This window comes from Lepisosteus oculatus, chromosome 19, assembly GCF_040954835.1.
Source record: "Lepisosteus oculatus isolate fLepOcu1 chromosome 19, fLepOcu1.hap2, whole genome shotgun sequence".
Classification (NCBI taxonomy): Eukaryota; Metazoa; Chordata; class Actinopteri; order Semionotiformes; family Lepisosteidae; genus Lepisosteus; species Lepisosteus oculatus.
The window spans coordinates 10,234,321-10,254,212 of NC_090714.1; the positions used below are offsets into that span (position 1 = coordinate 10,234,321).

At 40.2% G+C, this 19,892-nt stretch overlaps 1 protein-coding gene across 2 annotated transcripts in view; it reads right to left on the reverse strand.

Moving 5' to 3' along the window:
* LOC102695483 (myosin-16) overlaps positions 1 to 19,892 on the reverse strand; it is a 31,622-nt gene that overhangs the window by 8,821 nt on the left and 2,909 nt on the right. For both annotated transcript variants that reach the window (XM_069180700.1, XM_069180701.1), the window contains exons 4-37: positions 19,724 to 19,880; positions 19,203 to 19,230; positions 18,216 to 18,315; positions 17,204 to 17,296; positions 16,821 to 16,884; positions 16,103 to 16,201; positions 15,453 to 15,556; positions 14,825 to 14,963; positions 12,838 to 13,106; positions 12,461 to 12,631; positions 12,175 to 12,351; positions 11,846 to 12,031; positions 10,963 to 11,050; positions 10,519 to 10,636; positions 9,472 to 9,592; positions 8,795 to 8,931; positions 8,127 to 8,208; positions 7,857 to 8,030; positions 6,947 to 7,174; positions 6,089 to 6,193; positions 5,639 to 5,725; positions 5,374 to 5,519; positions 4,912 to 5,002; positions 4,722 to 4,778; positions 4,538 to 4,624; positions 4,106 to 4,351; positions 3,672 to 3,789; positions 3,111 to 3,238; positions 2,792 to 2,988; positions 1,951 to 2,083; positions 1,642 to 1,858; positions 1,146 to 1,282; positions 770 to 873; positions 210 to 402 (exon numbers count right to left, since the gene is read on the reverse strand). In XM_069180700.1, the coding sequence (XP_069036801.1) occupies positions 210 to 402; positions 770 to 873; positions 1,146 to 1,282; positions 1,642 to 1,858; positions 1,951 to 2,083; positions 2,792 to 2,988; positions 3,111 to 3,238; positions 3,672 to 3,789; positions 4,106 to 4,351; positions 4,538 to 4,624; positions 4,722 to 4,778; positions 4,912 to 5,002; positions 5,374 to 5,519; positions 5,639 to 5,725; positions 6,089 to 6,193; positions 6,947 to 7,174; positions 7,857 to 8,030; positions 8,127 to 8,208; positions 8,795 to 8,931; positions 9,472 to 9,592; positions 10,519 to 10,636; positions 10,963 to 11,050; positions 11,846 to 12,031; positions 12,175 to 12,351; positions 12,461 to 12,631; positions 12,838 to 13,106; positions 14,825 to 14,963; positions 15,453 to 15,556; positions 16,103 to 16,201; positions 16,821 to 16,884; positions 17,204 to 17,296; positions 18,216 to 18,315; positions 19,203 to 19,230; positions 19,724 to 19,880 (4,581 nt within the window). The remainder of the gene's footprint in view (positions 1 to 209; positions 403 to 769; positions 874 to 1,145; positions 1,283 to 1,641; positions 1,859 to 1,950; positions 2,084 to 2,791; positions 2,989 to 3,110; positions 3,239 to 3,671; positions 3,790 to 4,105; positions 4,352 to 4,537; positions 4,625 to 4,721; positions 4,779 to 4,911; positions 5,003 to 5,373; positions 5,520 to 5,638; positions 5,726 to 6,088; positions 6,194 to 6,946; positions 7,175 to 7,856; positions 8,031 to 8,126; positions 8,209 to 8,794; positions 8,932 to 9,471; positions 9,593 to 10,518; positions 10,637 to 10,962; positions 11,051 to 11,845; positions 12,032 to 12,174; positions 12,352 to 12,460; positions 12,632 to 12,837; positions 13,107 to 14,824; positions 14,964 to 15,452; positions 15,557 to 16,102; positions 16,202 to 16,820; positions 16,885 to 17,203; positions 17,297 to 18,215; positions 18,316 to 19,202; positions 19,231 to 19,723; positions 19,881 to 19,892) is intronic.

The following is a 19,892-nucleotide window of genomic DNA, read 5'->3' on the forward strand; positions in this document are numbered from 1 at the left end:
TGTGGGACTTGAGGAATCATCCTCCAAATAAATAAGAAAATATAAACATATCTCCTTGTCTTTTATAACAGAAACCATCACAAAGAAATGTATAGATGCACACCTATGGACACATCAAGATGAAAACTACAAGCTGTAAAGCTCAGAATAAAGTGAATTGAAATGGACTGTCTCTGAGATGAGTTAGGGTGTTTTTTACAGATTCCTACCTTGATCTGCTGCTGCATCTTCTTCAGCGTTTTGACCAGCTCACTGTTGTTCTTGTTGGCGTGATCCAACTGGATTTCCATCTCATTCAGGTCCATCTCCATCTTCTTCTTCAGGCGCAGAGCCTCAGCCCGACCTTTGGCCTCAGCTTCCAGGCTGGCCTGCAGGGACTCAATGGCACGCTGGTGGTTCTTCCTGGAAAACCCATTGAAAATTTTAGACATTACAGATAGGAAACAGTACTACTTACTGGATCCTCTGTTGGTAAAATCATTAACCTTTTTTCCTTCATAATGAAAAGGACTTAAAAATTCTTGTGTGATGTGATTGTGTGATTCATACAAATGTGAAATAATCAATAATTGAGAACAGAGGACCAAGCCCATATTCAATTTCTATGTGCAGTTAATTTTTTACTTTGCTATCTGCATACAATTCAGCACTTGCCACCAGATAAACCTGGCTCTCTCAAAGCTCATAAAAGTTTTTTTAGAGGAGGATATAGTTAAATTGATACTCTTTCCCCAAGGAACATTTTAGGAATTCTGGTGAAACACCTTACCTAGTAACTTCGAACTCTTCTTCCTTCTCATGGATTCTTCGGTCAATATCAGCCTTCACCTGAGCCAGCTCCAACTGGATACGAACCACCTTACTCTCCTCAACCTGGAGACCAATGTTACAAATTAGCGATCCTCTAAAGTTATAAGACAATCAAAAAGCATTGTACCCTCTGGCTTTCATACATTCATAATGTCCAATAAACCTTTGTATACTCAAAATGAACTATCCTTCCAAAATGTACTTGGTTACTAAATAATTTATTGATTTAATTTTATAGTTTTTAGCCAGTTCTAATAAAATGTAGTGGGATCTTGTAAAAAACAAACTGCCACTGTGTATGTTTCTAGCCTTTTTCTCTAGAGAGACCTCATTACCTCTAGAGAAGCTTCAGCCTCTTCCAAAGCCACCTGCAACTCATCTTTCTCAATCTCCAGCTTTTTCTTGATCTTCTGCAGCTCATGGACACTCCTCCCACCCTCAGTCAGCTGCTCCACGAGGTCTTTAATCTCCTCTGTAGGTTAAATAGGAGCATCCTGTTATTCAACTGCCAAAATGTGTGATTTTGTTTATTCCTCTAGACCTAAATTGATCTGAGAAAATTTCATGCACTGTGTGTCTTACACTTTACCCTGTATGGTTTGCTTAAGAAAACCTTGCTGTGTTCATAAGCAGCATATGTGATATTACGTCTAAGTGCAGATGTAGTAAATCTTATGCTCACCATGCAAGATATTCAAGTTCCTTACATGTTTATGATCCTTAATAATTTATATATACCGAGTGTGTGACCCAGATAAAAATCTCCATGTACTTCATAAATAAGCATAGCAGAATTAATTTTCAGATCTTCTCTAATTTTAGTGTGCTTGCCATGCAAGGTCTTGTTCTCCTTTTTGACAGTCTCCAGGTGATCCAGTGACTCTTCATAAGCCGTCTTCATTTTGAAGACCTCAGTCATGTAGGAGCGGCACTCCTTCTGGGAGTTGTCCAGCTCCAGCTGCAGCTCCTCACACTTCTGGCTCCACTCAGCAATCATCTTGTCGAAGGTGCGCTGTTTCTTGTCCAGGGCAGCAACTGCGGCATTGGACTACAGTGAAAAACAGGGACATGTTATGATTGAATGGTTTATGTCTACATTTTTTCTTTCCACTAACGTATCCGTGAGTGAGTGTCTAGCACCTTCTCCAGTTCGATGGTGAGGTCCTCCACCTCTCCCTGCAGTCTCTGCTTGGCCTTCTCCAGGCTGGCCGCTCGGGCCTGCGCTGCCTCTGCCGCCTCCTCTGCTTCCTGGAGCCGAGCTGCCAGCTTGCGCCTGAGCAAAGAACATCACGGCCAGCTGGGATTTATACCAGTTAGAACATAAGAAAGGTCTGCAAACGAGAGGGGGCTCATTCGGCCTGTCCTGCCTCTTCGTTAGTTAAGTGTCTAAGTGAATATAAAATTTTATCCAGATGTTTGTTAAAGATAAGACTTTTTTTTATCCCAAAGGGAACTTGATGTGTTGGGTGCTCAGAGTTTGGGTCTCAACCAAGTGGCTAGAAACCTGTTCCTGAAACCCACTACTGTTTGGGTGTTTCCTTTACTCCATCATAAGTGAATTCACTGTAAACATCAAGGTCAGCTGTGTTTCATACAAATCATTGTAGAGTGAAATCGGCCTTAAAGGGGTTCTGCTTTTGGGCTTTAACTGTTGTATATACTGTTTAATAACTCAATTGTCCCTTGGCTTTACAAGAAAACAGTTGAAATATAAATATTATACATAGTTATTTTAAATGTTATGGGTGGATGATTCATGTGTGAATCAAAGTTATTCATAGTTATTTTCCTTATTGTAAACAGTAACTTTCAAATTACACCTCAAATATGTCTTACTGGAGACACATTATGTTATATCAGAAATTCCAACTAGTAGAAATTTGCTTCTGTAAATATCCAACAATAGTGAAATGTAATATGCATAAAATCCCTTGACTCAGAGCAGATGCCTGTCTCATCTCTGGATTAAGGAACAACTCACTTGGTCTCCTCTAGCTCCTCTGTCTTCTGGATAGCATCAGTCTCATACTTGGTCCTCCAGGTCGTGACCTCAGAGTTCAGTTTGGAGATGAGCCGCTGCATCTCTGCTTTGCTCTCCTGCTCCTCCTCCAACTGCTCCTTCATCAGGTCCAGATCATGGCGGGCGTTGGCCAGACCAACCACTGCGGCGCTGCGAGACTGGGGAGAGAGGAGAAGGGCGCAATTCGGTACTTCTCTAGATAATAGAATAGAATATTTTCAAGTCAAGAATCCTTAAGTTCCATGTATAGTTTGAAGGCCAATTCACAGTGACAGCTCACCTTGGACTCCTCATCCACCTGCCTCTTCAGTTCGTCGGTCTGGGAGGTCAGGGTGGTCTTTACACGCAGGACCTGGTTCAACCTGCTCTGCGTCTCCTCCAGTTCCCGGCTCAGTTCGCTGTTCTCAGCTGCACAGCAGGAGAGAGCAGGACCAGGATGATTGAAAAACATATCTCTGACATTTGTATTGGTCAGCAATGATAACCATACTTGCAGCTCATGTCTCCATGTATTATACTTCATAAAGAGAGATCCGAAGTGAATTGGTAAAATGACGCCCACCTATATACTGTAACAAGAGGGGTGGAAGAAGATGTATCGACCCATCTCCAACCCATCTCCAGTACATGGTTCTCTATTGTTAGAAAAAATATTTCACTATAATTTAACTTCTTTTAACAACTAAAACCCTCCCTATCCCTGTTTTGTAGCAATTCTGTATATCCGCTATCTAGATATGTGGACAACAGGCCTGGAGTAAGATCACTTTATTCGCCAATTTCTTGTATTATGAATTTGTCAATGGAGAGGGGGCACAATAAAATGTACAAGATTTCTCACAAGAGATCCTGGTTTTGAAGGCATTCAGCTCCGTTTGGTTCCTCTCCATCTCTGTCAGTCTGGCATTGGCTTCTGCCAGACTGTCCTCCAGTTTGCGAACAAGGGCTTCTCCGTTCAGCTGCACAGAGAAACAGTTGCTGCTGACTCTCTCTAATGTCCTGTGAGTACCACTTGGCAATTTTAGATTTTGATACAAAACATTAGGTCTCAGTACAAATGTTTGAATGTGAGAAAAGGTCCTTCACATAAACATCTTTACTACAACTGTTATGAACAGACATCGACAAAACAAACATTCAATCAGATGTAAAATAGTGCCTATTGAGAAATGATGGAAAGAGATTCTTGGATCAATAAGATACTAGCTACCATACAGGCCAGATGGGCTTCCTCTCATTTGAAACCTACAGAGCTCTAAACTCAACCTTCTTTACCTTGGCCTTCTGGATAGTCTCCACATTGGCACTGAGGTCATCGATCTCAGCCTTCATGACCTGCTTGTCCTTCTCCAGCTTGGCCTTCACCCTTTGCAGGTTCTCCACATGCTCAGAAAGCTCTGCCATGGAGTCGGCATGTTTCTTGCGCAGAGCGGAGGCTGTGGCTTCAGACTGCAGAGCTGCCTCCTCCAGCTCCCGGCGAAGCTTAAGCAGCTCTCCTTCCCTCTTCCTGTTCTGCTCAATCTGGGGATCATTGACCAGAAATCCTCCAGTTAGTATCACAAATAATAGCAATGACTTAGCTATGTCTTAAAAGGTTAAACCTGTGTAACTATCCTCATCATGTTGCAGATGTCAATTCTCAACACTGTTACTCACCCGGAGCAACTTGAGGAGGGACATAATTTCTAAAAGGATTTACTGATTCACCTGAGCAACTGTAGCACCCCCTGCTTCCTCCAGCCTGTCACTGATGTCCTCCAGGTCACGAGACAAGTCAGAACGTTGCTTCTCTACCTGTTTCAATAAAGGAAGGAAGATGGTTTCAAGAATCACTACCTCAGGAATGACAACAGACTTCTGAACAGCAGCAATGAGCTCTTGATGGAGATACCTTGGCTCTCATGGCTCTCTCAGCTTCAAGCTCCTCTTCTAACTCCTCAATACGAGCCTGCAAACAAAACAGGTACAAGTCATAAGAAGCAGAAAGTAAGGATTTCATTTCAAGGTTGTAACTAGTAACTGGAAGCAAGTGTCAATATTCCTGTCTGCCTTGTAACGAGACTGCATGCGTTTCTTAGTACCTGGTGCTCTTTGAACTTCCTCTGCAAAGTAGAGTTGAGAGACTGCTCGTCCTCCCATTTTGAGTTCAAGTGGTTGATCTCAAAATCCCTCCTATGAGACAAACAATAAAATACCCAGTTGCATACAGAACACTCAAGTCACATGTAGGTTATAATAGGTTGTTATAACCTATTAAAATAAGTATATACTTATATAATAATATTATATTAATAATTATATAATTATACTTATAATTATAATAATATAATAAGTATTACTTACTTCTTCCTATAATAACCTATTGTAAGTAAATTATTGACTGCAAATACTTTATTAAGTTGACCTCAATAGCACAAAAATGTAATTATGTTACAATAATTTATTGTAATTCTTGAGCTCAGCAATACTGTACTTCATTTTGAGATATTTGCTCCCCTAGTTATTCCATGACTCCTGGTGACTCAGCCTGGTGACATTCTTACTTTTTGACAGCCTCTTCAAGGTCGAGCTTGGCTCTCTCCATCTCGTTCAGGTTTTCAATGGTCATTTTCAGATCCCCCTCAGCTTTCCGTCGTGCTTTCTCCACCTCAGCACGGATCTTTTTCTCCTGTTCCCAGTTGTCTTCCAGCTGAAAGATCAAGGAGAGGTAGTCTCATCATACGAACATTCAGCTATTTTCTTCTGGGAACACCACAGTATCTGCTGCATTGACTGTTCATTTTCCATCTCTGCTGGTAACTCACTCACCTCATGGATCTGGGTGTTGAGTTTGCTGTTGCTCTTAGTGAGGTGGTTCACCTTGTCCTCCTCTGCCTGGAGATCATCCAGAGTTTTCTGGAAACAAAATCCAGATACCATCGTTATATGCAAACAAGAACAAGCCTATGTCTGTTTTTACTTACTGTATTAAACTGACAGTATGAATTTTGGGGGGAATGTAAACGTTGTATGCAACTACTTTCTATATATCAGGATTTATATTATATCAGGAATATATATTCATATATTCAATATTTTTATTTAATTTTGTGTGATTTTTAGCATGGGTGTATGCTAACAAATGTAGTTTAATTTCATGTATTAAGCTTTCCAGGAGGCACCCAAAAATATATTTATTGTTTTGTGTTTTTCAGTACAGGTTCAGTCTTGTTTTCTGTCAGACAGGAAGCTGTTTTATGACACTGAAGCAGGCCTCACCTGATGCAGCTCCTCGAGAGCTCTCTTTTCCTTCTGGAGTTTGGCTATACTGTCATCTCTTTGGCCCAGGTCTCCAGTAAGGGTGCGCACTTTGTGGTCCAGAGCCTGGGAAAGAACAAGATGAGAATCATCCTCAATGGATACACAATTCAGAATTATGGAATACTATTTATCCACAGTGAGTACACATGATTGCAATAGTGTTCTGTTACTCAGCATTTCAGGTGTGGAATTGCCATGACTGTATACAAAATGTTGATGTTTTGGGGATGTTTTGTTGCCCCTCATTTGGGGTGAAGAACTGGTAATATATATTGGCTACAGTTTCCCTCCTGTTTTTTTTTATTCCCACATTTATTTTTACCATACTAGAAATAAAAAACCTCCCTTATTTTTCTGTCCCTTACAATATTGTATTACAAAATTATAAGTATTTTTATGCATAATATATTTGTGTTTTAGAACATATGACACATAATCATCTTAAAACTATGTCATAATTTTCTGTGTGGTGTTTGTATTTGTTATGTGATGTTTTTAAATGATCATATTTGTCTTAGTCTTTTGAACAAACCTTTTTAACATTATAATTGTCAGGTAAATATTAAATTGTGCCTTAATTAATACTAATTGTACTACTCTTGGAATTATGGAATAATTTATTATGACCCCTTTTAAGATGTTTTGAAATGTAGTTCATTTTCTGAGGATGGGGACAAATATTTGATTCTCCTGTTTTTACTGATCCCCCACAGACTGAACCTCCCTGTCCTCCCTGTCCAAATTAAAGAGAAACAATCCAAACCGTTTCTCTGCTCAGTCTAAGAGAGAGATGGCCCTTCCTGAAGGTGATCTTACCTGTTTCTCTTTCTCAGTCTTGGCAAGAGTGGACTCAAGCCCCTCCAGGTCCCTCTTGAGGTCATTGAGCTCTCCCTCCAGCTTGCGCTTATGGGCCCCAAGGCTACTGGCTGTACTCTCTTCTTCTTCCAGCTGCTCCTTCATCTCCTGGATCTGGCTCTCCATACTGATCTTCGACTTCATCAGTTGGGTGCAACGCTCTTCTGCGTCTGCCAGTGTCTCTTGTTCCTGCAGGCAGGGGATGTAGAGAGAATGAGACATGGGCAAGAGTTAAGCTTTGACAGCGGAGGACTTAAAAACCCCAGAGTGAACTATTATTCCAATTACCATTTATTTTCTAATGTTCACAGAGAGGAAACTGATTATCTGTTCATAACATACACAGCATATATATAGAATTTGTGATCCTGAGAGAGTTAAAACAGGAAGGGTTAGGAATAAAGCCTTGGAAATGCGTGAGAAAAGCTGCTGTGAACAACTACACACCTAACACAGTATTTTATTGGCCAATAATTATGACTTTAGACAAATAGGTCTGGCAGGTAGAGTAATACAGTACATACAACTTCTATTACCTGTGAAGTATTAGAAAAAAATATTAGAACTAAAGTAAAGGTTCAGCGAACATTCAAAGTGGATTTAGAAAAGGTACATCTTGCATAACCAATTTGTTAGATGTGTTCGAACAAGTTACAAAAGTAATAGTTACACACAGGTGCATATAAACTTGTATTTAGAATTTCATAACAAATTGAAAACAGGGTGTACAGATAAGTGTTGAATGTTCAAATTGAGGTGAATTAGTCATAGTCCAGTACCACAGGGATTTTAAGAAATGGCTAGATTGTTGGATAACTTGGCATCTTCAAGACCATTTGTGCCAAATGGCTCTTTGTGGAGCAGGACGCACCGCTATCAGAGTCAACGAAAGGTCATTCTTCTCCTGGGAGAGGGTGGCCAACTTCTCTTCCAGCTCCTTGATCCTGTTGACCATCTCCTGGGTCTTCTCCATTGCACTGCGCAGCTCTTCCTCCTTGGCCTTCATCTCATCCTCCTGCCGTGCCACATTCAGCAGAGGCTTCACCTGAAGGGCAGGACATCAGAAAGAGGGAAGCTGGAGGGGTTCTGTCCCACACTGACACTACAGAAGGCGGCTGAGTCCTAGACTCCCTCCACTTACTTTGTTGTAGAGCTTCCACCATCCCCAGTAGCGGAGCTGCAGGAATTTGCGCACGTTACGCTGGATGGCGATCAGAGCAATTCTACAACAGGAAGAAATATCGAAATCCTTCAAGAAAGTTCACTTGGGTGTATACACACACAGGATCTCAGCGTCATTGCCAAAGCTTTTAATTTGAGGCCAGAAATAATTCCTAATTTTAGGAATTTTATCAATGGAATTGCAGAAAAAGAAAATGCAAGTGTGAAAAAAGTAAGCTTGGAGATTGAAATGGTGTTGTAAATTGTTTATTGGAGCAAAACACCTTTTAGCGTGAAGTCATTTATGCTGTCTTCTTGTCCTCTGAGAAATCAACGTTTTGGAAATGTTTATCTCTGCTACTCAGTTATAATACGTAAGTCTACTTCTTGGTAGGTTTAAAACTACCAACATGGAATGTGCAAAATGAGCTGAATTGGTAGTGTAGACAATACAGAAAGAAGGCTCTATCCCTCATCTAATTCTGTTGCTGTATCTCCTCGTGTGTCTGTGAAAGAAAGCTCAACCCTAAAAATGGTTTCAAGATACAGTCAGTTTCATATGGTCAATCACAACATTTCTTTGAATTTCAATCTTGAATCCTAACTGTGCATTAAATACTCATGCCAGGGAATACTGTCACCACTGACCTTCTGTCAAGCATCTTCTTGAACTCAATTCTCATGAGGACACCACGTAGTCGGGCCTGAAGCATGGTCATAATCTTCGCCAGTCGCTCGTCTCTCATGTCCTCAAGCTTGGCCAAGACTCCAGCACGGAAGAACACCTTTCACATTAGAGGGGAAATCATAAGTAGAAATGATTTAATGAATTGATGACAAAGGATTCAATATAACATTAAATTTGTTTTCTGATTGGTAAATTTGAGCGACGGATAAATTTATCTGTCATTTTAGAGGTGAAATAGTCATGTTTTCAATTAATAAGCAAACTATATTGGACACTCTGACCTTGTGACCTCTAGTTTCAAGGATACCAATCTTATGATATTTATAAAGTTATAAAGAAAACAAGCAAAAACAATTTGAAAATGATTGAATTATATATATATATTAAATGCATTGCAAAAATAGAGTATTATCTCTAGAAGTGTATTATCAGAGTTCAATACACAGGCTTCACTATTAGACACTTTGCTAAGAGACAAGAGAACAACAAAAACTAATCATGTAAAATTGTATTCCTTGAGATGCAAGTATCTAAAGACTTGATTATGTGCAGGTGGCTGATTTGATGTCCTTTTATGATATGTAGAACTTCTGAAGACATTTTCTCCCTGTGTTCATTCTGTGATGTCCAGTCTCACCTTAGTATGCCCAATCCTGTACTCCATGTCATCCAGGCCCAGGGAGCCCAGGATTAGCTCTGAGGCTTTCTTGTTGTCCACAAATCCCTTAGGGATGATATTGGGGTTCAGAATATAATACCTGTAACAGTAAAATATGCACACAAGACCAATAGTTACATTAATAGAAACACACAGCAAATCAAAGACAAAGAAAGTTAAAGGTTTCAGGAAATTATCATACTTGAGTGGTTATTGTATAGTAAATAAATAAGGTAAGATACTGATATACACAACATGTAACTTTCCTGTTTTCTACATTATACCTAAGGCATAGTAAGCACTCATTTACTTGCTTAATTTACTGCATAGTGAAGAGAACCTACACTAGCTTACACATCTAGATGGCTGCAGGGAGAAAACATGAATGTTTATACCTAGTCGCAGTGGATTTATCTTGTTAATTGACTGACAAAGATCATGACAAAATCAGGGTAATGAAAAGAAATTGCACAGCAATACATGGATGTCACGACTGTAGTCCCTCCCCCTTAAGGGCTCCGGGCTTTCATTTCGGACTTGATTTTGTGCACCTGTCCCCTGTTTCAGCCTGTTCCCAGTCCTCCTTAAAAGCCAGGCGCTGACGTTAATCCGGGCTCTGCATCTGATCTCCGTATCATGCGAGTCCGGGACCTGGAACCGCCTGATCCCGTTTAGGTTTTATTCTCTGTTCCCGTCCCCCCCCCCCCCTGCTGATTCCGACCCGGTTCCAGTTTTTATCTAGTTTGTTTTGGATTGACCGCCCGGTTTTGGACTTTTGCTTTCATTTGGATTCCCCTTGGATTTTTTCCCGGATTGTTTGCCTCGGCCACACCTTCCCCGAACACCAGCACACCAAGGACACACCCCCTGTTTTGATCCCCGTTTCCTGCATGGCTTTTTCCCCCATGTTTCTCACTCAACCCCAGATTGTTTCGTCCACATAGGGTCTGGAAGGAACTGTTCTGTTACAATGGATTCAGCAAACACCAGCCCCAGTAAGAAATACACAATGACTGCAAGAATGACCTCTGCTTGAACTCCGGGTACTGCAGCCTGTTGGGGAAGCCCTTTCTGCAGATGCGGATTCCCTCCAGCACACCGTTACAGGCCAGCTGGTGCAGAATCAGGAAGGCATCACAAACCCCTGGGTGAAGACAGGGACATGGTCAGGTAGCATCCCTGCACAGAGCTTTCAGATATTTCAGAGGAACATGGTGTGAAAATAAACTTGCCAAATGTCCTAAGATTCCTTTCTTATTTTTACACACATTGTCTGTGAGTTATGAAAATAATGATCCTCATACATTTTGATTATTGAACACATATTTTTGACTCATTTACACTTTAAAGTATTCATTCTGGCGTATAAAAGTGAATGTACAAGATTGCTCAATGTATGAACCCTATGATACTCAGAGGTATCCTTTCATGTTGAAGATCTGCACTGTGTTAAGCTGTGCTGTATCTTACCTGACTGCTTGAACTCATTAGGTACAATGCAGCGGACAAAGTGAGGGGCAGTACTGCGCAGCGTGGTCATCAGCTTGTTCAGCTGCTCCTGTTTGTAAAAAGAGATGAAAAATAGTAAAGACTTATTGAACTTCCCCTAATACCAAAAACATGCATTTTGTAATGTCACTTGGAACCAAATTATCATAAAACAAAACAGTGCTGGGAGTAGACAGAACCTACTTTGCTTTTTTAAGTTAACATATGTGCTTTGCCAAAGTCTGATCCCCTATGGGGTGAATTAAAAAAGATTCTATGTCTTTATCATTTGTAGAATATCAGAACAGGAAAGGTGTCGCGTTCGTCATCCCTCCTCTTAAGGGCGGTTCGACCCTTTCCTATTTTAGTTTATTTCTGGCACCTGACCCCTGTTTAGTCTGTCATTATTTAAGCCTGGCCCTCCCACTATTCCTGGCTCAGCATTGGAAAATGGACGCCTGGACGCCCGTCTACCAGCAGGTCCAGGAGAGACCCAACGGCATAGGCTTCATCACGGCGTCCTGAGACCGGGGCTTGAAGCGAATGGCCTCGTTATCTTGTTTTTTAACTCCCTGTTCCAGATCCCATTTCCTGATTTTAACCTCATCTGTCTCTGGTGGTTCCTGTGCCCTGGATTTCCCCCTTGGACTGTTTGGACTTGTTTGCCTGTGCCACACCTCCCGAGCACCGGATCACCGTCATGCCCCCCTGTCTGTCAATACACCCTGATCCTCGTAGTCTCCCTTTTGTTCTTCTCCACTTACTTCCGGATTATACCATCTGCATAGGGCCCTGAACTACCCTTCACGGGAGCCTGGACCAGCTCTTGTATCAAAAGGTTTGGAGCACAGAGATGGCTGAATACCCTGTAGAAAGCAGAAACAGTCTGAAAGGATGAGCCCTTCTTCTGCTTCTTGGCCCCTCCAGGTTGCTCCTCCTCCTTGAAGAGAGCAGCCAGAAGGTTCATAGATGACTTCTGGAACAGGCCCACCACAGTCTCGTTCAGTGGATCCTTGTTCTTCTCAAGCCAGCCTGTGATATTGTACCCAACCTTAACAATGAAGTAAAGGGAGAAAGATCAGTTAATTCTGACATTTGAAAGGAAAGACATCAAAACTGATGTAATGGCTATAATCCAAAATGAAATGGTGACACAAACTTAATCAGATTTCATTTTGAGGTTTACAAACTCACAGTGCCAGCATAGTGGACCAGCTCAAAGTGAGCTTCTGGGCCTTTCTTCCCTCCTTTAGGCTTTAAGAAGTTGTTGGACTTGCCCAGATGATTGTCATACAGGGCAGCCTTAAAGGTAGCATCAGTGGCCTTGGGGAACACACACTGCTCCTCTAGGATTGAGAAGATCCCCATGGGCTGCAAAAGGACAATGAGACTATGAACTCAAAACACTTCAACCCACACAGCTCAAATTACTGAAACACGGTGTATGTAAAGGCATATAATCATTCCTCCCTTATCTCACCTTCTCCAGCAGCTCAATGCAGGCTTGCAGGTCCAGACCAAAGTCTATGAAGACCCAGTCGATTCCTTCCTTCTTGTACTCTTCCTGCTCCAGCACGAACATATGGTGATTGAAAAACTGTTGCAGTTTCTCATTTGTGAAGTTGATGCAGAGCTGCTCGAAGCTGTTGAACTGTGAAGAAATAGGCAATAACTGTGAAATTCATGGATTTAATTCAGGAATTTTTATACTCCAGAGCTTTTGGTTTATTAAAACTGTTACTTTGACCCAGACTGTGTCAATGTTTAAGTGCTGCAACCAAAACCAATTTAAATATCTCTTTCAGTAAAATTGTATATTTGTGTGATAGAAGGGATAGAAATTGATAATTTGTTTACCTCAAAGATCTCAAAGCCAGCAATGTCCAGAACTCCAATGAAATACTGGCGCTGCATCTTGGTGTCCAAGGTTTTGTTAATTCTGGCAACCATCCATTTGAACATTTTGTCATATACGGCTTTGGCCAGGGCACCAATGGAGTAGTTGCACTGGTCTTGGTTCTGCCCCTTGGTCACAAACTCATTCCCCACCTTCACACGTGGCCTGGTAATGCCCTTCTGGAGTTCCCCAGAGCTGACTGCCATGAGGTGGGCAACTTTGTCAGCCACTGAGGAGGACAGAGAGGATAATTATTATGGTTTTATTTTTGTGTTTACAAAATAACTCCCTGTATTCTTTATAACGAATGCAAATTGAAAGAGATATCTTCAAAATAATGGATACCATAAGATTGCTCCTCAAGATACATGGTAGCTGGTGGAGAATGCATGAGTATGAGTTATATTTTAATAGACATGGGCAATGAGCTAATAACCCCAGCAAATGGTCACAATTCAACAACATTCACTTTAAATTTTGAAAATGATTCTGTTTCCTAAACTGGGTCAGCTCTATAGTGCCAGTTGTGTACAGTACAGTACTGTATATATTGTATTAGATCAAATAGGTTGTGCCAGTCTTAATTTCTTAGTGAACTTTAGTTGCCAGACATAATGCTTTCCTTTTAGAAGATCAAGTTGTTCCAATGGCATCTCTTCTGACCACAAAACCTGGTAATGCTGTATCACTTGAATGGTTTGTTGCAGACTTCATGCAGGATCTGAGATGGGTTTACTGCTCTGCCGTACAGACCAGCTTTGCAGAATTGCCTGGATATTGTTGACTCCTGGACATTTTCTCCCATCTTATTCACTAAACTCTATAGCTCTTTCAAAGTCACTGTGGGCCTCACTGTGCCATCCCTAACCAGTTTCTTTGTACTACAGATATTCAGGGTCTTTTGACATGTTTTTATAACTTTGTCCTGGTCTAATAAACTTTTGTGTTCATGGTCAAATGTTGAAATTCACTCCCTGACTGTGGGAACAGTCACGGATGTTGGAAAGGGCATGCCGTGGAATGGCCAAGAGAGCAATAAAGACCCAATGCGTAGTGGCGAAACGGGGGTTACCCCGGGTTCAGTGTCACGCCCTGTATGCCTCTTCTGTCCTGTTCCTAGTTCCCTGTGATTATTATTATTATTATTATTATGTCTTCTTGTGTAGCCTATTTACTTCCTGTGTCTGCTCTGCTCCTGGCTCAGCATTGAGGGTACAGATGTCCTGAAAACCGCCTAGCACCAGGTCGCCCCACGTCCATGGCCTGAGGGCATAGGTTTCTATACCAACATCGTTTGACCCCCTGAGCCTGGGCTAACCTCCGTGTTGCCCCCTTTTACCACTATGCATAGGGTCTTTATTGCTCTCCTGGCCATTCCACGTCTTGCCCTTCCGACATCCGTAACACTCAGGAGGTCAGACAATGTCGGATAGAAACTTATGACCTCAGGCCACGGAGGAGACGACCTGGTGCTAGGCGGGTCTCAAGACATCTGAACCCTCAATGAGCGAGGAGGAAAGGATGACCCAGAAAAATATAGCCCCACACAAAGACACACTGGAAGGACAGGACAAGCAAAGCACAGGGAAACTAGGAACAGGACAGAGTAAGGGCGCCCTCTAGCAGTAGAGGGCATGACAGGAATGTCATTAATCGAAATTAGAGGCAATTCAAAGGACTGTGTGACTTGTCAAAGTAATTTTGTGCGCCTTGACTAATTTAGGCTTGTCAAAGCAAAGGGGGTAAATAATAACAGAATTAATGTATTTTAGTTTGGGATCTCTGCGTGAAGGTTTTGCTGCCATTTATCTTGTTTCAGTCTGAGCATATACATTTTGATTATCAAATCACTTAAAAATGTGTAAACATCATCTGAATTTTGGCCAAATGAACATCATTGGAAGGTGCTGCATACATACAGGCACTCGACAGTATGTTACATCTTACCCTCAGTGGTGTCCACTTCAGCCTGTTCTTCTCTTGGCTTCTGCTTGAATTTCATGTTACCAAAGTGCATGATGCCACCAGTTAGCTTGTAGACACTCATTTTCTCCTCCTGAGTGAAGCCCAATACATCAAAGGCTTCCTGTTCGAACATTATTATATACAGCATGCGTAAGACACTGGGACATGAAGGGTGTTCAACTATATCGATTCATATGTCCTCCCTTATCTTATCTAGACAGCAATCAATGAACTAATTGCAGATTCATGACAGATTTTAGCTATCATGCGCATAATAATGACCCTTATATAGACAAAGTATAACCCACTGTTGTTTTAATAAATTCCACATGGTAGCTAAAAGACAAAAGTACATTGATATCATATAATAAAAGATGTTATTATGAGGGCATTTTTGCCTCAGATAGATGAAATTTACTTAGTATGGGATAGATATACTATAGCATAAGACCAACTAATAGAAAGAAAAGCCAGAAATGTATGCAAGTGAATACAAAATAAATATATGTTCCTGGCCTTCTACCAGATTCCTTACCAAAGCTCCCCTAAATCTCACAGACAAGGACCCAATCTAGAACCTTGTTAATATCAGCACCGGGCTCTGACTTACATCAGTGAGAAGCAGTTCTTCTCCATCATCCATGTTGTCAACCACAGTCACACCCTGGCAGACCCAGATATACTGTTTGGGATCAGGACTGAGCAGCAGCGTTTCTGCAAGTGACAATACACAGAACAAGCTCAATGGCAGCACAGCACCACTGCATGTAATTCTAGTTCAGCCCTGCATATTGCGATGTACAAGGTGTATTCATTTTTTAAGTGGCAAGGATTGTCCTCTCTGGAATTCCTGTAAATGGTGGAAAAATGCCCATAAAGTGGAAATGAAGAGGAAATTGCAGAGATTCATAAATTCATGCACAAGTCTGCTTAATGAAGAGGATCTTTAATGTAATTCACAATGGCCTTAAGAATAGAGAGAGTTATGACATAAGCCCAGAGATGGAACTCCAAAGACTAAAACAATAAGTTACTATGGAAATTCTCACCCCCATGGACTGAGAGCCACACCTCCAGGATTATACTCTTGAATATAAAAGAGTTCACATAAAGAATATATCAGTCTTGACCCACAGGCAGTAACATAAGAGGTCAATATTGTCTCACTCCAATTGCGATGAAATTGTTTTTTCAATAGACAAAGGCTTTATGTAGCTTTGCCTATGCTGTTTCTCCTTAGTACTGTATGTTTAAACATACCAAGAAGTTCTGGCTTCTTCCCTGACAGGATCTGGTAGAAGATGTGATAGCCACGTTCCGCAGCTTGTTGAGAAATAACACGAGACTTCTCCAGCAGGTCTGCAGGAGCAAACAAGCTCCTGTTAAGGTCACATAAAGGTATGCAGCTCCCCATTCTTTGAATAACATTATTTGATTGAACTCCATGAAAGTTGTCCAGTTTTAAGAATTGCAACAAATGCATCTTGTTAGAATGTTTTACCATTCAATTGTGGGCATCCCCCAATAACATCTGGTTTTCAATCCAGACCAACTTGTGACATAGTTATCACAAAGAAATATTGGAACATATAAAAAGTGATTATAAAAAGATTATTAAATATTATTTAATGTATACAGATTCAGGAAGACAATGGTATTTAGATCAGGCTTAGGGTCATATATTCTGCAAAATTAATTTATTAGGTGGGATATTTATCACCAAGGGAACAATCAGGCCTTTTATTTATAACAAAGATTATTTTTACTTCTCTCATTTGGAGCAAATTGTGGTCATATCTGCTTCTGGTGTTAGACTTGATATTTTTGTGAAAGTTTGGTTTTCCAATTAGAAAATTGTTTGAATCACAACAGCTTACAATTAAAGATATTCATAAATATAAATACTGAAGTTGTTAAAAAAGTTGTTGAAATTTTTAAATTCAATTTAACCAGAATGGTTTTACAGTACAGTACTTACAGCTCTCAATATCAGCGCCAGCCAGCTTAGCTGTGGGCCCAAAGTGGATTCGAATGAATTTACCCTGGAAAGCACATGTGAGACAAATCACATGTTATTTTTCATACAATAACCAACATATCAATTGTCCTCAAAGCCTAATTTAACATCTCTAGTAATTAATAACTTTACTAGGACAAGTAGGGGTATTTTAAATAAGTAAATCAGACTTAAGGTCTGTAAGGTTTAATTATTGCATAGGCATTAGAGATATGAGGTCCAAATTGTATTTCCAATAAAGTTACAAGGAAAATAAAATAAGTTCATGAATAAATAAACATTCACTACATTTCGTCTAACGAGGGCAATTTACTTGCACCACAAGTGATAATTAAGAGACTTACGAATCGGGAGGAGTTGTTGTTCCTGGTGGTTTTGGCGTTACCGAAAGCCTCCAGCACAGGGTTGGCCTGGATGATTTGATCTTCCAGGGAGCCCTGTGTCAAACACAGATCAAAGATTGTCCCGCCAGTTAATACAGTGAAAGTACTACAGTGCCCTTATTCACATAGTCCTTACAAAGCAAGATTGTAGTGATATTAAAACATGTAATGTTTTGTTGAGTAATGACATTGACAAAACACTGATATACTGTATGATGAAAAGTGGGGAAGAAAGCAATGATGGAGTTGTTAACAAGAAAATATGTAGATGATAGGAGGCTACCCTAATTTCATATATGAAATGTGTACAAAATATTGGAAAATTGATGTAAAACACAAGAGAGTGGAGTAAAACTGGGTAAACTGGGGTTTAAAAGATTAGGGAGAATGTGTTCAAAACTGTTAACTGACCTTTGAAGTGAAGGTGCACGTAAAGGTGTTACTTTTAAACCCTATAGTTACAAGTGAAATGTGATCATTTGTTGAGGGCAAAATGTTGGATAAACTTGTGGAGGAATCCATGGCAAATTACACTCATAACTTTTGATCAAGTGATGTTATAAAAATGAAGGAAAATTCTTGAGGATCTACCCAGAATTTATTTAACATAACCTTAGTTCCAAGAACTTTGCTCCTGGCATACAACCAAAAATGTCATCAAACAGTATATCTTGTCATTATCAAAACGGGGCAATGTAATAAAAATATATTTATTTCTAGTTTGCTTCTGTATCCTATGACTGCTTGAAATTCAGCAAAGTCACTTACTGCAATATGGCTACAGTGACAAGTAAATTTGTGCATGTAGTATCATTTGTATGATGAAAAAGAAATCACAGAACATGTTTCCCCAGAAGATTAACTCCAGCAATAGCTGGTCTCCTCAGCTTCCTCAGCGGGCTCGTCCCACTCTGCCTCTCTGAAGTGCAGATACTGTACTTGAATGACCCACATCCTGCTGCAGTAGATTTACCTTGGAATCTGAGGACGGTTTTCCTCCGGTTGCGCCAACGTTGGCAAAGTACTGGATGACCTTCTTGGTGTTCTCAGTCTTGCCAGCACCAGATTCTCCACTGGGGAGAGGGGAGAGTGTCAGGCTTTTGTCATTCTAACTGTAGTACAATCTCAGAATCACTCATTTCAGAGTATCATCCTTTAATGGCATTATGACCGAATTATTGCTATTATGTCATTTCTGTTGCATTGCATTCTGTGACACAGTGCATTTCCACAATTTTAGGACAAATTTGTTCAAGTAAAATACTGGTATCATATGAAAGATGTACAACAAATAACAGATAAACCTACTGTAGGATAGAAAAAAAATTACATTTTACTTAATTAAACATTTTAAACTCTATAACGTGTTTTACCTTGAACAGTACTTCCTAAAATATTGGAGGAGCTCTGACCAATTTTGTTTACTGAAAGGAAAACTTTCTATTATTTCTAAAATGTTTTTGAAAATAAACTTCTCTACAAGTTGGTACATATATCTTGGAAATATTTTAGCTTTCATGAATATAACTGTTCTGTAGTTCTTCAGTTGAATGAGTGCAAAACCATATAGCAATTCTTGTGAATTTCTCTTATATCTAGCATACACACTATTACATTTCAGCATGGATACCTGAATTAGTTTCATCTGCTGGCTGATCTAACTGTTGGCCATAATTAGATATATTAAAACTTCTGTTCCATAAATAAAGCCACCATTGTATCTTCTTAATAATACTTTTAATCATACATTGCATTTATTTGGTGAGTTAATGTATTAAAGAACAAATGCTGCAATAAGACAAAATGTTTAAAAAAACACCTCTGCAGTGTGCTTGTATGTTAAAGACAAGAAGACAATGAGGCTTGTTAACTGTGGAGGTCAGGAATTTGGTTGTTAAAAAGCAATAGGTAACAGGTCCCTTTATCTAAGATTAAAAAAAAACTTTTTGCATGGACTTACGTGATCAGCATAGACTGGTTTTCATGCTCTGTGGTGGACAAAAAAAGGCAAATGACTCAGTACAATTTGTTCTGTTTTTTGTTTATTTTTCTTGTTTTTCTTCCTCCCTTAGAGGCTTCAGGTTATAGATGGCTGTCATACTGTACACAGACACTTGCTGTTTACACATGGCTGTGACCTAGCTGATTCTAAAGTTCATGGGTTCAGTTCATCGGGTGTTGCATTAACTTTTAGTTCCCACTAGAAAGAATATTTTCTTCCTCAATCTCCAGCTTTCTCTCTGAGCATACTACTTTATTTCATACCTGCTCTCTTTTATTTCTCGCTCTGTTAAATTGCCTGCACTTTATTCACATATTGTTCTCCTGACAACAGCAAACAACAATATTTGGAATCAGGGAGATGAAACTCTACAGTAGATGTGTTTCTATTTTCCATACATAATGGTGTATTACACAGTATTAATTTAACATGCCTCAGTGTATTTCTGAGTACCACACCGCTGTGATGTGTTGACTTACCCATCATCATGTCATGATAGGCATTGTCAGAGATGGAGAAGAGATGGGGAGGCACCTCATTGCGCTTCTTTCCCTTGAACATCTGGGCAACTTTTGACCCATAGATGGGCAGCCACCTGTAAGGGTTGATGGTCACGCAAAACAACCCCGAATACGTCTGGAGGAAAAC